Below are 13,670 nucleotides of genomic sequence, written 5' to 3'. Positions count from 1 at the left end.
CCTGCCTCCAAGAGTACCACGTATACATCCTCGCACTGTTGGTAGCCTTAGTGCCTCTGTGAAGGCTGGCCTTGATTGTAATGTCATGTTTCCCCCTCTACTTACATACACCTGAGAAACTTTTACCTATTGGTTATGATTCAGCTTAGCTACACTACTTTTAGAAGCTTGAATGTGACCATAAATGAGAATTTGGCAGGCTCCAGAAGCAGGCCAACCTAGGGTTGACTCTCTGTCCATTCCCAAGGCCCTTTACCTCTATAAACCTCAGTATCCTTATCTATAAAGTGGGAATAATAACGTGGTACTTTCAAAGTTGTTAAAGAGGAAAATGTAAAGTGCCTGGTCTAGTAGCTGGCACCCAGTGAACACTCAAATTCAGTTCCCATTTTCATGTTTCTTGATATTCTCTGCTCTGTCCTTCCCTTCTTGACTAGGATGAAGGCCTCCCTCTACCACCGTGCTTTTATGTGTGTGCTATGTTTTAATCACTTCATTGAAGTGTAATCTACATACAACAAAATGTACCCATTTTAAGTGCATGGTTTGAAGCATTTTGACAAATGTAGACACCTGTGCACATCTATGCATATGGAACATTTCTGTCACTCCCAAAGGTTTCCTTCTGAGTTAATCTCTGTGCCCCTACACCTGGCCCTAAGAAACCCCTCATCTCTTTCTTTTTATTTTATTTATTTATTTATTATTTTGAGACAAAGTCTCACTGTCTCCTAGGCTAGAGGGCAGTGGCACAGTCTCACCTCACTGCAACCTCTACCTCCCGGGTTCAAGCCATTCTTCTGCCTCAGCCTCCTGAGTAGTTGGGATTACAGGTGCATGCCACCACTCCTGGCTAATTTTTTGTATTTTTAGTAGAGACGGGGTTTCACCATGTTGGGTAGGGTGGTCTCCAACTCCTGACCTCAGATGATCCATCTGCCTTGGCCTCCCAAAGTGCTGGGATTACAGGCATGAGCCACAGTGCCCAGTCCCAACTGATCTCTTTCTATTGATATGTGTTACATTGTCTTTTCTTAGAGCTTCATATAAATGGGGTCATACAGTACATATTCCTTTGTGTCTGGCTCTATTCATTCAATATAATGTTCTGAGATTCTTTGAATGCATCAGTAGCTGGTTCCTTATTACTATACTTTTAACTTTGCATCACAATTTATCTGATTCCTCCACTAGACTGTGAGGCCTTGAAAGATTTCATTTTTTTTCTTTCTTTGGTTCTCAAATAAGTACCCAGTAAATGTGAGAGAGAAGGAGCGAGGAAGAGTGAGGGCATTGCCATGGGGATTGGCTGCAACCTTGCCATCTGTCCATCCCTGGGAGGAAGTACTGTCAGTCCCAGCAGAACCCCATCCACAGGCACTTACAGCAGCCAGTCCACAGCCACCAGCAGGCTGATGTCCTCTGTTGGCAGGCCCACAGCTGTCAGAATGAGGAGCATGGTGACCAGCCCAGCACTGGGGATACTGGCCGCGCCGACGCTTGCCAGGGTGGCTGTGAGGCTATGAGAACAGAGAAGTCCAGGTCATGGGAATGGAAAGAATCTTAGCAAAACCAATCCTGGCAATTTTAAGCTCTAATTTTCCTGCAGCCATAAATTTCACCCCCCAAACCCCACCCCTCCCCAACTCTCCACCAAGAAATAGAGGAATCTAGAGTAACAAGGCTCAGGAATTAAGGATTAAGGCCTAGTTGGGTTCTGCTCAATTATGATGTAAGCTTATAAATTCATGGATTGGAGCCTTATTCCCATCATGATATCCAATTAGTCGAATATATCACAGGGCTCAAATAAGGTAAGTGTGGCTCTAAAAGCAGGCAATGAAATATTAAAGAAGAAAAACAAATCACCCTTAATCCTCCCATGGAAATACAACTGCATTCATTTCTGCTTACACTTTTATGCCTCTGTGAGCACCAGAGACTACGTGGCAAGGGTCTGAGAAGGCCATTGCCAAGGTTAACATGAGAACTCAGAATAGCAAATATCCAGACCCAACCGAGTGGACATCAGGGGAACAAATCAACAGATTCCAAATGACACTAAGCGTCAGGCACCTGGAAGCCTCACCATGGGCTGCAAAACACATTATTCAGAAAGAGGATGCCAAGAAATGATAATGAAAGAAAGGGATGCTTTCTTTCTGAAGAATCTCATCAGTTCTTTCCAAGCAATGCCAGAGCACACCCAGCACCATTCTGAAGTTTGTCTCTGAGAGAGGGTTAATCTAGAGTTCAGGTGCACTGTCCTGACACCAGGGAGTCTCCTTGGTCCAGCAAAAAGCGATGACTCTTTTTTTCTTCTTTTCTGGATGCCATTTAAACAAAGCTGTCATATCAAAATGTAAGAGTACTTTGGAAATATGGATTCCCAAGTTGTTTTTGTGGGTTCCAAAACATAAGGTGGCCTGCTTTCTTTGTGGTTGTAAAATCCTAGAAATTTTATAAGCTGAGAGGCAGCCTTTCAAATTGTTCCAATTAAATCCATGCCATCAGTGTGACCAAGCACAGAATTCTGGGGTCTTATCATCGGGAAGGACCTGAATATACCTAGTCTTATGTGTTTGGGGAGATGAAGTTCCCTGGAGAGCCTGTGGTTTGAGCTGTTTTTCCCATATTGCCATCTTTCCCAGGTTTAGGCCCCTCCTTGCATAGACACTTCCCCTAGGTGTGATCTACAGACCCCATCCATGCCTTTCTCCTCCCCCACCAATGTGGAGTTGGTGTCAGAGCTCAGATAACTCCAATTTCCTTGAATCCATCTGGGTCACTGGAGGTACAGTATGGAGTGCTCATCAGTGAAAGTTCTGCAGTTGAACAACCTGAGTTCAAATTCTAGCTCTGCCACTTAATAACCACATGACTACAGCCAACTTAACCTCTCTGTGCCTTGATTTCTCATCTGTAAAAAGGAGATAGTAATGGTATCTCTCTCATGGGGTGGTCAGAAGCTTTCAGGAGCTAATAAATTAAAAAGCACTTAGAAGAGGCCGGGCACATTGCAACCCCCCCAGTAAATGTGAAATTGTTTTTCTTATCAAGAAATCTGGACAGGACCAGGCTGCTTTGCAATGAAAACTTCCCTAAAGCCCCAAGAGCTGGAAGATGGGAATTCTCAACCATTTCCCAAACAGACAGAACACCAGGGAAGGGGAACTCCCCAAGTTCCAACAGTCTTGACCTTGACTGTTTTATTTACAGCGTCAGTTGCTCTGAGTCACTCCTGCACATCCCTTTGCACTGTGGCCAATTATCTGGTTATCTTTTGGTTGTGTGAGACAAAGTCTTATAAAGATAATTCTTCCTGGAAGTTGCTTTCTCCTCTTTTCCTCCACCCTAATATTACCCTCACCCTCCCGTGGGCATTGTGTCTGTCTGTGAAATTCTAAGCCCTGCAAGAGCTCCTTGGGCAGTGATTTTCTCTGCCTCGCCTCATTGCTTTCTGCTTTGCCTGGGCTTCCACTCCCCTGGCTCACTTCTCTAGGGTTCCTGGAAGCTGTCAAGATACTAGACACTAGTACATAGATACTAGACAAAATATCAGAGGAGACCCTCACAGTAACCCTGCAAGGGAAATATATGGTAAAACCTGCTTTCACCATGAGGAAAACATAGATAGGATGGGTGGAGAAATTTAGGTCACACAGTTTGAACATGGTCTGCTGGGAATTTGAACAGGGGTCTGCTTGATTTCAATGCCATGCTGGCCCTTGATGGCTTTGATCTCTCCCTATATTGAAAATTCTATGAATTAATAATAATGCTGAGAATTCCTAATCACTATTTTCCTACATGCAGTGAAAGGAGAGGATGAAGAATTTACTTGGAAGCGCAGCATGAAGACAGATTTGGCTATTTTCCTCCAAATAAACTGCAGGCATGAAGTATATACACCCGTGGTGGGTGGCCCAGAGGTAGTCCTCATGGTATCTACAATTTAGGAGGATTTGACTGAACTCATCCAGAGGCCAGAGATTTAAACATGTATGGTCAAACTCATCTTTTGTCAAGTGAAAATATTCAGTAGCATCACTGTTAATATAAAACAAACCCTGCATAGATAAATTTATATAATTTAAGCACAAATGCAATCACTCGCTGGTCCATTCTCCCATCTATAAGTTCCCATCTAATAGTGGGAACTTAATGGAAAATGTGGTTACCACCTTGACCAATAATTGAGGGACCAGAAATTACCTTTGCTTGGCAAAAGACTTCATTAAGAAGCCCTTTTCATCTTTGAGAATTAAAGCAAGGGAGGTTAGCAGTCTCATGTGATGTCTGTTAGGACATAATGTAGAAAGGCTTGATCTTCTGACCTAAAGTATGTTTTCCATTGTCAGTAACATCATGGTACTCATGATGTCACTGCCACATTTTTCTGTAACATTCTAGGAGTATTCTGACATCAATAATAGTAACATCAGAAGCTAACACTTATTGACAAGTGACTAAGAGCCAGGCACCATGTTCTCAGCCATCCTAGAATTTGTTATTGTTCCCAGTAGGCAGATGAGAAAACTTAGGCTCCCTTATAGTATATAATTCATGGGGTAGTTGTGAAGATTATATTATATATAAAAATTATTATTTTGCAACCCAACAGTATAGTATCGTGGAGGCAGTGTGTGTAATGGTTAAAAGCCCAAACCCCAGAGTGAGGTGGCCTGGGTTCAAATCCCATTTCTGCCTCTTACAAACAGTGTGATCCTGGGCCAGTTACCTTATCTTACTCTGCTTCATTTTCTCCATCTGTAAAATATAGAACCCAATCTGTACGTTTTAGGACTGTTTCTAGGATCACAAGTTAAAATTTTTAATTAATGGAAGCATATGTCAGCATTTGGAAACTTAAATTGTAGTTGTTCCTCTAGATGGCTGTGTGTGATCAATTCTCTGAGCCTCTGTTTCCTTATCTATGTATAAGGTGAGATAAGTTAGCAAGAGAACCTCTAGGAGATGTTTCAGATGATACATTCTAGCTGATTAAATAAATGTGATTGTTATTTCATGTTTTCATATTATGTGGGTGTGTGTATGTATTAAAGATGGTGAACCTTCTCATTTCTCTATTTGCTGACTTAATTGCTAAAGTGAACTCAGATGCATATGGGATATTCACGAAATCTTCTGGAATGTTTATAAGGTGAGAGGAGAAAGCTGTGTTTCTACAAAAATGTCTCTAAGCTGGCTGAATACCTCAGAGCTAGATAGATCAAGCACAGGCTCTGAGGTGGCCATTCCATGGCAGTATCAGCCCCTAGAACACAGAGGACATGATTAGAGGACACTGGGCAGTCCCTGACTTTGACTTTTTAACAATCTGAGCATGTAGAGACATCAGACCCAAATGGGCACTGCCTTTTAGGAGAGATTGTTTCCTAAGACAAGTGGGCCTTCTTAAGAGTGGGCCTACGGGAGAATAGACTGTTGAATAACATGAGCCAACCAGGCATCAGTTTATTACCAAAGTTTCTAATATAGAGGTTGACAGTGCTGCCTGGGGTTTGAAGTGGGAGAAAGAGGCTAGTGCCTTAGCTGGAACCAAAAAAATATTGCCTCTTCTAATGCCCAACAGAAAAAATGTCAATAAAAACACTATTCTAATGTATTTTTTTGAGTCACAGTCAGAAAGCAGAAATGACCTATGGTTGGAAGAGGTAAACTGTGGAATAGACATTTGACTTGTGCCTCTGGCACCCACAGCCATGAGACCTAGGTTTGTCAGATAATTTCTCTGAGCCTCACATGCCTCCTCTGTAAAATGGGAATAATGACTATCCCTTCTCTTCAGGAATGCTGGGCATGTTCAAAGCAATGTATGGAAAATGTATGGAAAGAGTCTGCCACCTCAGAGGACCTGAAAGAGTGGTGTGGTTATCATCATGGAGGATGAAAGTGTATTCCAGTGTCTACCTCATTCATTTTCTGAAGCAAATCACCCAGGCCTGGGCTGTTCTAATATTTGGAATTCTCTTCCTACTACAAGTATACCTGTCACACAGAATGTGACCCACTTACTCCTTATGTTTTCTGATCCTATAGAATCTGAGAGGGGAAATAAAACTTATAAATTGTTGAGTCCGAGACTGACAAACTCCCACGTCCTAAAGGGCCAAGCTGTGGTGACAGGTGCAGCAGACTAGGCATAAGTAATAGGGAGCAGGGGAGAGTGTAGGAAACCGAGGGGCCGCTGTCTTATAAAAGGATGAGTTTCTAATCTTTTACAACATACTTCAAGGCAAACAAAGCAACACTCTGGGCTGGGAGTCCATCCATGAACTACCAACTTGCAGCCCCAAATTCGGAATACCTTCCTTATTTATAGATGAGGAAATTGAGACTGAGGGCAGGGATATGACATAAGTTAAGGTAGAAATTGGCTTCTGGCTTGACTGAAACATTTAGTTGGGTTGAGAGTGCTAATATTAAAATGATGATTGCAAAGAGCTTCATTTCATGCTATAATGTCTCTATAACATTGAATGGGTTGAAGACTGATATTTTCAATGACTTAACCTATAAATAAGAGACTGAAGTGTTGGCTTGGTAGTAGGTGTGATCTTTAAGTTTATGGTGAAGCAATGTGTTTTATTGATCTCTTAGGAAAATGCTCCTTCTGAATTTTTAAAATGATGAATGCATATAAATAAGAATCGCTTTAGTAAAAGCAAAACTATGTGCTATTTATTTGTAATAAAATCTTATATGTCATATTGGGGAATCTCTTCCAGTATTTTGTCATTTCTGCCATCACCCTCTGATGATGGACTATTGAAGGGAGTATATTTTAGTGAAACAAAAATTGGATCCAGAGTCAGCTGATGTTGGCCTCAGTTACAGTCCTGCCAGATCATTACTGATGTCGACTTCACTCACAGTCATGCTGTAGCCATGGACAAACTACCATGCCTCTTGGTGCCCGAGTTTCTTCGTCTATTAAATGGGCAAATAAATTACCCTGCCTACATCACAGGATTGCTAAAAATCAAATAATATTCAATTTCTAAAGCAAGTTGACGTGTGCAATACAAACAGGTGGTAGTAATAAGTCTTTTTTCTTGTTACAACGTTTTCCCTTTGAAGGCAGCCAATAATTCGTCTTATTTTTTTACCTTCATTGTCTTCCACCAGCAGAATTGAAATTCAAGTGGCCTCTGTCACATGGAGTTAGTGTGGAGGGGGATTAGGGTAGAAGGTTGTTTTTGTGTTTCACCCCACCCTCCTCACCTTACAGTCACAATCTGTCCTCCATCCAGCACAACACCATTCATTTGGGCTATAAAGATGGCGGCCACGGCTTCGTAAAGGGCTGTACCATCCATGTTAATGGTTGCTCCAACAGGAAGGACAAATCTAGTCACACGCTTATCAATCCCCAGATTTTCTTCCAGGCAACGGAAGGTGACAGGCAGCGTTCCAGCACTGAGAACAAAGAGAAAGAGAGAGACAGGGTGATGTCCACTTTAGAGAAGCAGGACAAGGCACAAACTGGAATGCCACTTCAAAGTTTTTCTTGTTTTGTTTCAGTCAAGCAATGTAACATGCAAAAAAACAGTATCTGGAGCCAAATTAAAAACTGGTGAGTTGGAGGCTCAAATTCAATCTTATTAAGATGCCAATCAGCAGCAAAATATTTTTGTTGGTTCGGTTTTGGAGATAAACTCAGAACTTCAAGGTTTTTTTCTTTTTGCCACTGTTTCCATCTTGGATTTGATAGTGAAGTGCATCTGATTGCCCACATTAATTGGGCTGCAAAAAAAAAAAAAAAAAAAAAACCAAAACAAAAGCCACCTATGTCAGAAAAAAATCAGCTATCAGCAGTAAAATGGGATGAGTGATTTTTGAATAACCCATAATTTCATGCTAGAAATGCTGTTTCCAATAAAATGAATACATGGATTGCATCCAGTCCCTGGCAATTGACCTGACCTGGGCTTACTAATTTTTACAACAACAAACATGTCCAGCACCCTTCAGCATGAACCTGAGCTTTGAGAAATTCACTGGGGAAACTCACAGATAGTCCAACTCCCCAATATAAGCTTGTCAGCCAATACTACAGTCACTTCAATGGCATGGAGCAGGAAAGCATGTGCTTGATAGCAAATCAAAGATTAAATATAAAGTGACTTCACTCCCCACTCCTCCCAGGCCCGGGATGTGAATTCATGGCCACATGTCCCAGCCTCAAAAGCCAGAATTCCTGACATGTTCATATGTCTTCAAAATTGGAGACCAATAAAAATAAGGATTGCTAAAGGCCAGAATATTATTTCCATGTGGATAGAAGTGCATGGGAGGGCGAATGGATTTGCTGCAAAGTTTAAGTAATGTAGAAAGCAATGCAGAACACTCAAACTGCCATGGGAGTGCTTCATGGTCCATCTGCTTGACCTTTTTCTGTTCAAATTTTAGCAAAGTGAATTAGAAAACCTGCAATGCAGACAACATTTGGAGGTGTTTTCTCTCTTGCATTTATAGCTTTTGTCAAAGTTCCCTCCTTCTACTGGTCAGAATTAGTGACTAAGCGGGACATAGATCCCTGTAGAAGTCTTGGTTTCTCAAAGAGTCAGAGAAGACCATCTGCTTCAGGGAAGCTAAACAAAATGAAGATTCCAGGGCCTATCCAGAACCAACAAATTAGAAGCCCTAAAATTAGGGATGCCCAGATGTGCATCTTATTAAACCACTGGCCCACAACCTCCTAAAACAACCTTAGGAGAGCCAGATTTATATTATTAGAACATTCTTTGTGATTTCAGGACAGAGGTCTGCCTCGGGTGTCCTTCTTGGTCTTGGGTAGGAAGAAGAAATGTTTGCCGGGGAATATCTCATAACTAAAATCTTGTAAACCCAGGGCAAAGTTGGAGTCTGGCCTCATTCACATGCAGGGGATGCCATCAGACCTGGCTTGTTGTCTCAGTGAGAGGTCAGTGTCCCTTTCTTCCTCTTACCCAACCCTTTCCTGGGCCCTTTTGAAGGGTTGCCAGGACACCAGGACTGGTCTGAGATGACTGCTCAGTTGCGGTTGGTGGCCAGGATTCTCAAATCTAAGGACACGTCTGGGATTGCTGGAATACATGTATATTTATTATTGCATTCATTTTTTCCAAAATATCATTAAATGGCCTTTGGACAATTAAGTAGACTGGGGAAAATGATTGGTAAGGTATAAAAATATCTTCTATTTCTTTACTGGACAGGATCTCTTTGTGTCTTAAAAAACCCACTCACCTGATCAAACTAGGACTTGAGACTTTTAATTTCAAGCTTTCCTGTGTGGATGGGCTGACATTCTGACATTGTTTTTTGGTTTCTGCCTCCATGGACATGTGGCAGTCTTCAAATGTTGCTAATAATAACTGTGAGATATTTAAAATGCTTATTTTTTTTCCAGATTCAAGAGCCTGCACTGAAGTTGGAGGGATGAAGACAGTCAGTCTCAGGCCACCCCTCCATCTGTCCCCCCTGACACCAGCCTCTGACCATTGAGAAAAGCCTGTCAACTACCAGCAACATCTTTATTCTAAACAAGGGTCAAGGAGGCAGGAAGGATATTTAGTGGGCTGTCACTGGGTTTTGCATTTTTTTTTTCTTTGTGACCATGATGGCAAAGAAACCTTGAGTTAATTCTTGGTACATGACTCATGCCACACGGCCTTTTAAAAAAAGGAATTCCACATCCAGGCAAAAGCCACATTTTAACGAAAGATTAAAATCACATTTTTTTTTTTTTCCCAAATGAAATACAGGGTTAGGGGAAGAAATTGGTCTCACATTTGCAGCCTTGGTTGGATAATCTGAGTATTTGTCTCTGATTTAAATACAAATTTGGGCCATCCAAATCCCCTTAAGATTCACCTTGTCTTATAAAGTTACTGAAATAATGGTCTAATCATTCAAAAGAAAATAACAATAATATTTTTGAAATAGTTTAAAGATCTAAACCATAAAGGTATTGGAAGAAAATAAAAAGTCATATTGTATTAACTTGGAGAAATTATTCCTAAGCAAAACCTAAATTCTAAATTCTAAAGAAAAGTATTGACAACTTGACTAAGTACAAATTTAAAACTTCTAGAGGCAAAAAAGCACAGTAAATTTTTAAGACAAATGTCAAGGGAAGAGGAACATTATTGGCAACAAGTGACACATGAGCTAATATTCTTATACAAAAAGAGAGCTTAAAAATCAATCAGGAAGGGACAAATACCCCAACAGGAAAATGACCAAGTTCACAAACAAGTCTCAAGGCAGGGGAAAGGGGAGGGGAAAGAGAAGTGAAGATATGCATATCTCATGAGATTACTTTTCACCAATAGGATTGAAAAGCGTTAAAGTGACTGGTAGTATCCAGAGCTGGCAAATAAGTGGGGAAGGGCACACCCTCAAACCCCAGTTAATGGGAACATAAAATAATAAATTTTTCTGAATAGCAATCTGGCAAAGTGCTTCAAAACCATCAATGTGCATACCGTTTGACTCTGAAATTCCACTTATCCTGAGGGGGTCATCATACAAACTTGCAGAGATGTGTGTGTAAGGATGTTTGTCACAGCCTTGTTTAATAGACATGCCTTAAATGTACAATATCACTGAGGTTGGGATGAGGTGGGGTTTGCACTGCAGTACATACAGAGTATTATTTTGCAGTTTAAAAAATAGTAGTAGAGTCTATTGCAGTAGATATAACTTTTATGATATGTTGACCAGTAAAACAAAAAAGCTGTTTGTAAAATTATACACACACACACACACATACATACATATACATAGTAAGAGCTGGAAAGGTATATAACTAATAACTAATTAAAAGGTTATGACCAGTTATCACCAGGTGATAGAATAATCGGCAAAGCTCATTTTCTTCTTCAAAACTGTATTCACTGCCTGAACTTTTTCACAATCAGCCTGCAGAAATTTAATTTTATTTTTGTTTTCTGGTTATGAGCCTCATATGAGATAAAGTATGAGATACCAGGCTCATAACCAGAAAACAAAAATACAACTCAAAACCAGGTTGTTACCCCCCATTTTTTTTTTTTTTTTTCCCAAATGGAGAAGATCTGTATGGAGGTACTTAGTCATGGGAAATTTATAAAACAAAGAAGGAAATTTTGAAGTATTTTCCTTCATCTTTGGAAACTGGGTGCAGAATCTAGATCCCTAAGATTGTATATATTCCAGCTTTGCCTGAAACCCCATTTTCTACTAGCATCGAATCCTCATTGATTTGCAAGATGCAAATTTAATTGGACTTTCCAAGTGGTCACCATCATTGGTCTGTTAGGTTTAAGGGAATCCTGACTGTCTGCTCAGTAGCTGTGGAGCAGCGGGCCCTGCTGTGTCATGGAGTGGCAGCTCACTGGCAGCGCATGGGCACAGGTTCTGCAGCAAGAACCTGACGATGAGCTATGGGTTTCAGAATTTGCTTGCCTCCCTGCCACCTGTTTTATGATCAGTCTTAGTTTTGTGACCCAAGGACATGTGTGCAGAAATAAAGCAATGATTGCAAGCTGAAAATAAAACACTAGTCTTAAAAATTCTCAATTGTAAGGCCTTCCTTCCTTCCTTCCCTCCCTCCCTCTTTCTCTCTTTTTCCCTCTTCTCCTCTTCTCTCTCCCTCCCTCCCTTCCTCCCTTCCTTCTTTTCTTTCTTTTCTTTCTTTCTTGATGGAACCTCACTTTGTTGCCCAGGCTGGAGTGCCGGAGCTCAATCTCAGCTCACTGCAACCTCCGCCTCAAGCTATTCTCCTGCCACGGACTCCTGAGTATCTGGGACTACAGAAACCTGCCACTGCCCCCAGCTAATTTTTGTATTTTTAGTAGAGACGGGGTTTCACCATGTTAGCCAGGCTGGTCTCAAACTCCTGACCTCAAGCGATCTGCTTGCCTCGGCCTCTCAAGGTGCTGGGATTACAGGCATGAGCCACAGTGCCTGGCCCAGTTGTAAGCCATTTCTTACGTATTTCTTCTTGTTCATTTTCTGGGTTGTTTTTGTTAGATTCAGTCCAAGATAATATTCCAGAAAATGATTTTTCTCTGCATATCTCTGGGGTCCTCTTTGGCTTTCTAGGCACTGGAACTAGGTAATATATGGGGAACTGATTCTTCATCAATGCCAAGTTAACTCTGGGGAAAGATAATCCATTAGAGGTTCATATCGAGGTCAAAGACTTGGCTGAATTTTGTTTGTTAGAAAAATCTCACCTAACATACCATTTACTTTGTAAAAGCTATTCTCCTACTTCTGAAAATTTATTTGCCAAAATCTTCAGAGTAGTATTCTGTGATAGCATTTTCCAAATCACAGGTGAAATATTAATTGAAAAGCATCCTGTCAAACTCCCTTTGGAAAACATTTAAAACTAAATTAATGATACAAGTGGCAAATTAGGCATGCAAACAAATAGCATGCATTTATCTGAAAAATTTAATGTGAGATCATATTTCCAATATAGTTGCAAAGCAGCAAAAATGTTCATCAGAAGGCTCAGAAGTTCCTAGAAGGAGCCAAAAATTCAAAGCATCCACCTTTTCCAAAAGATCTTAGTAATGTGTGCCAAGTGTTCTTACTGAACTTTGTGACAGGAGAGTTTTAAGAAACAAGTGGCAAAGAGGGCAAAAGAATGAACAAAGAGAAAGGTGATTTCTTTTATTCTCTACCTGGAAGCGGTGCCCAGTGCAGTGATCCAAGCTTGGAAAATGCCAGCAAAAAAGGAGAAGGGGTTTTTCCTGGTCACTACAAAGTAAATCAAGGGGAGAAAGATGCCCCCGTGGATGATGAGGCCTATGATCACTGTTACCATGTACATTCCCAGCTGCCTAGCAACCACTTCTAAGTCCTTGATTGCAATGATCTTCCCACAGATCAGGCAGGCGATACCCAGGGGAGAGTACCTGAAAAACACAAAAGGGAAAAACAGCAATGAAGACATCATTATGGGATTCAGAACCTGGGCCTCCTCTGTACCTCACCCTGAGGAAAACACTTGGCTTTTCTGTACAAAAAAAAAAAAGTTTTGCTGAGAGAGAGGGTCATGAGACTTTATAGATGTTATTTTTTACTTTATATCAACTTCCTTAACCAAAATCTGTTTCGTGAATCCAGTGGCGCCTGCTCTGATGAAAAGTCCAAAGGCAAACTCTGTTGCTAAGGTGAATTCTAGGAATAAAGGAGAGACCATCTTTTAGCTTTACCATCAAGTTCAAAGCTGAGAGACCCACATGTGTCTCTGGGAATCTTGGTTGATTTGAGTTCTTCAGTTCTTTCCTAGAAATTTGGGAATAACTTTTCAGCTTTTTAGAAAGCTATAAACTGGAATTTGTAAATTTGGATTGTTTTTACCTTGAAAAATAGGGAACATATTAAAATGAGAGAGTGAGAGAGAGAGACAGAGAGACAGAGAGAGAAACAAGGAAACCATCTGAGCCAAAATATACATTTAGAGAAAGGTGGTTTTATGACTTCTAAGTCTGAAAGTATTTTTTCCATACAATGCCGGCTACTTTCATTGTGTTTTAAGCACTATGGTGAGAGCTGCACACACAGTTGTCACTTAATTCTCACCACAACTCGAAACTCTAGGTGTCATTATTGCTACTAGGCAAATAAAGAAACTGAGGTTAAGAAGAGCTTAACCTCAGTTA

The 13,670-nt window shown here is 40.8% G+C and overlaps 1 protein-coding gene across 3 annotated transcripts in view; it reads right to left on the bottom strand.

Moving 5' to 3' along the window:
* The window catches only part of SLC1A2 (solute carrier family 1 member 2), a 160,149-nt gene that overhangs the window by 24,929 nt on the left and 121,550 nt on the right, over window positions 1-13,670 (bottom strand). For all 3 annotated transcript variants that reach the window (XM_012452348.2, XM_012452349.2, XM_012452350.3), the window contains exons 7-9: window positions 12,687-12,920; window positions 7,249-7,443; window positions 1,386-1,520 (exon numbers count right to left, since the gene is read on the bottom strand). In XM_012452348.2, the coding sequence (XP_012307771.2) occupies window positions 1,386-1,520; window positions 7,249-7,443; window positions 12,687-12,920 (564 nt within the window). The remainder of the gene's footprint in view (window positions 1-1,385; window positions 1,521-7,248; window positions 7,444-12,686; window positions 12,921-13,670) is intronic.

The sequence above is a fragment of the Aotus nancymaae genome, unplaced genomic scaffold, assembly GCF_030222135.1.
Source record: "Aotus nancymaae isolate 86718 unplaced genomic scaffold, 86718_ANA_hifiasm-v0.15.2.pri h1tg000059l, whole genome shotgun sequence".
In the NCBI taxonomy this organism is placed as follows: Eukaryota; Metazoa; Chordata; class Mammalia; order Primates; family Aotidae; genus Aotus; species Aotus nancymaae.
This window is presented reverse-complemented; position numbering and strand designations above follow the sequence as displayed.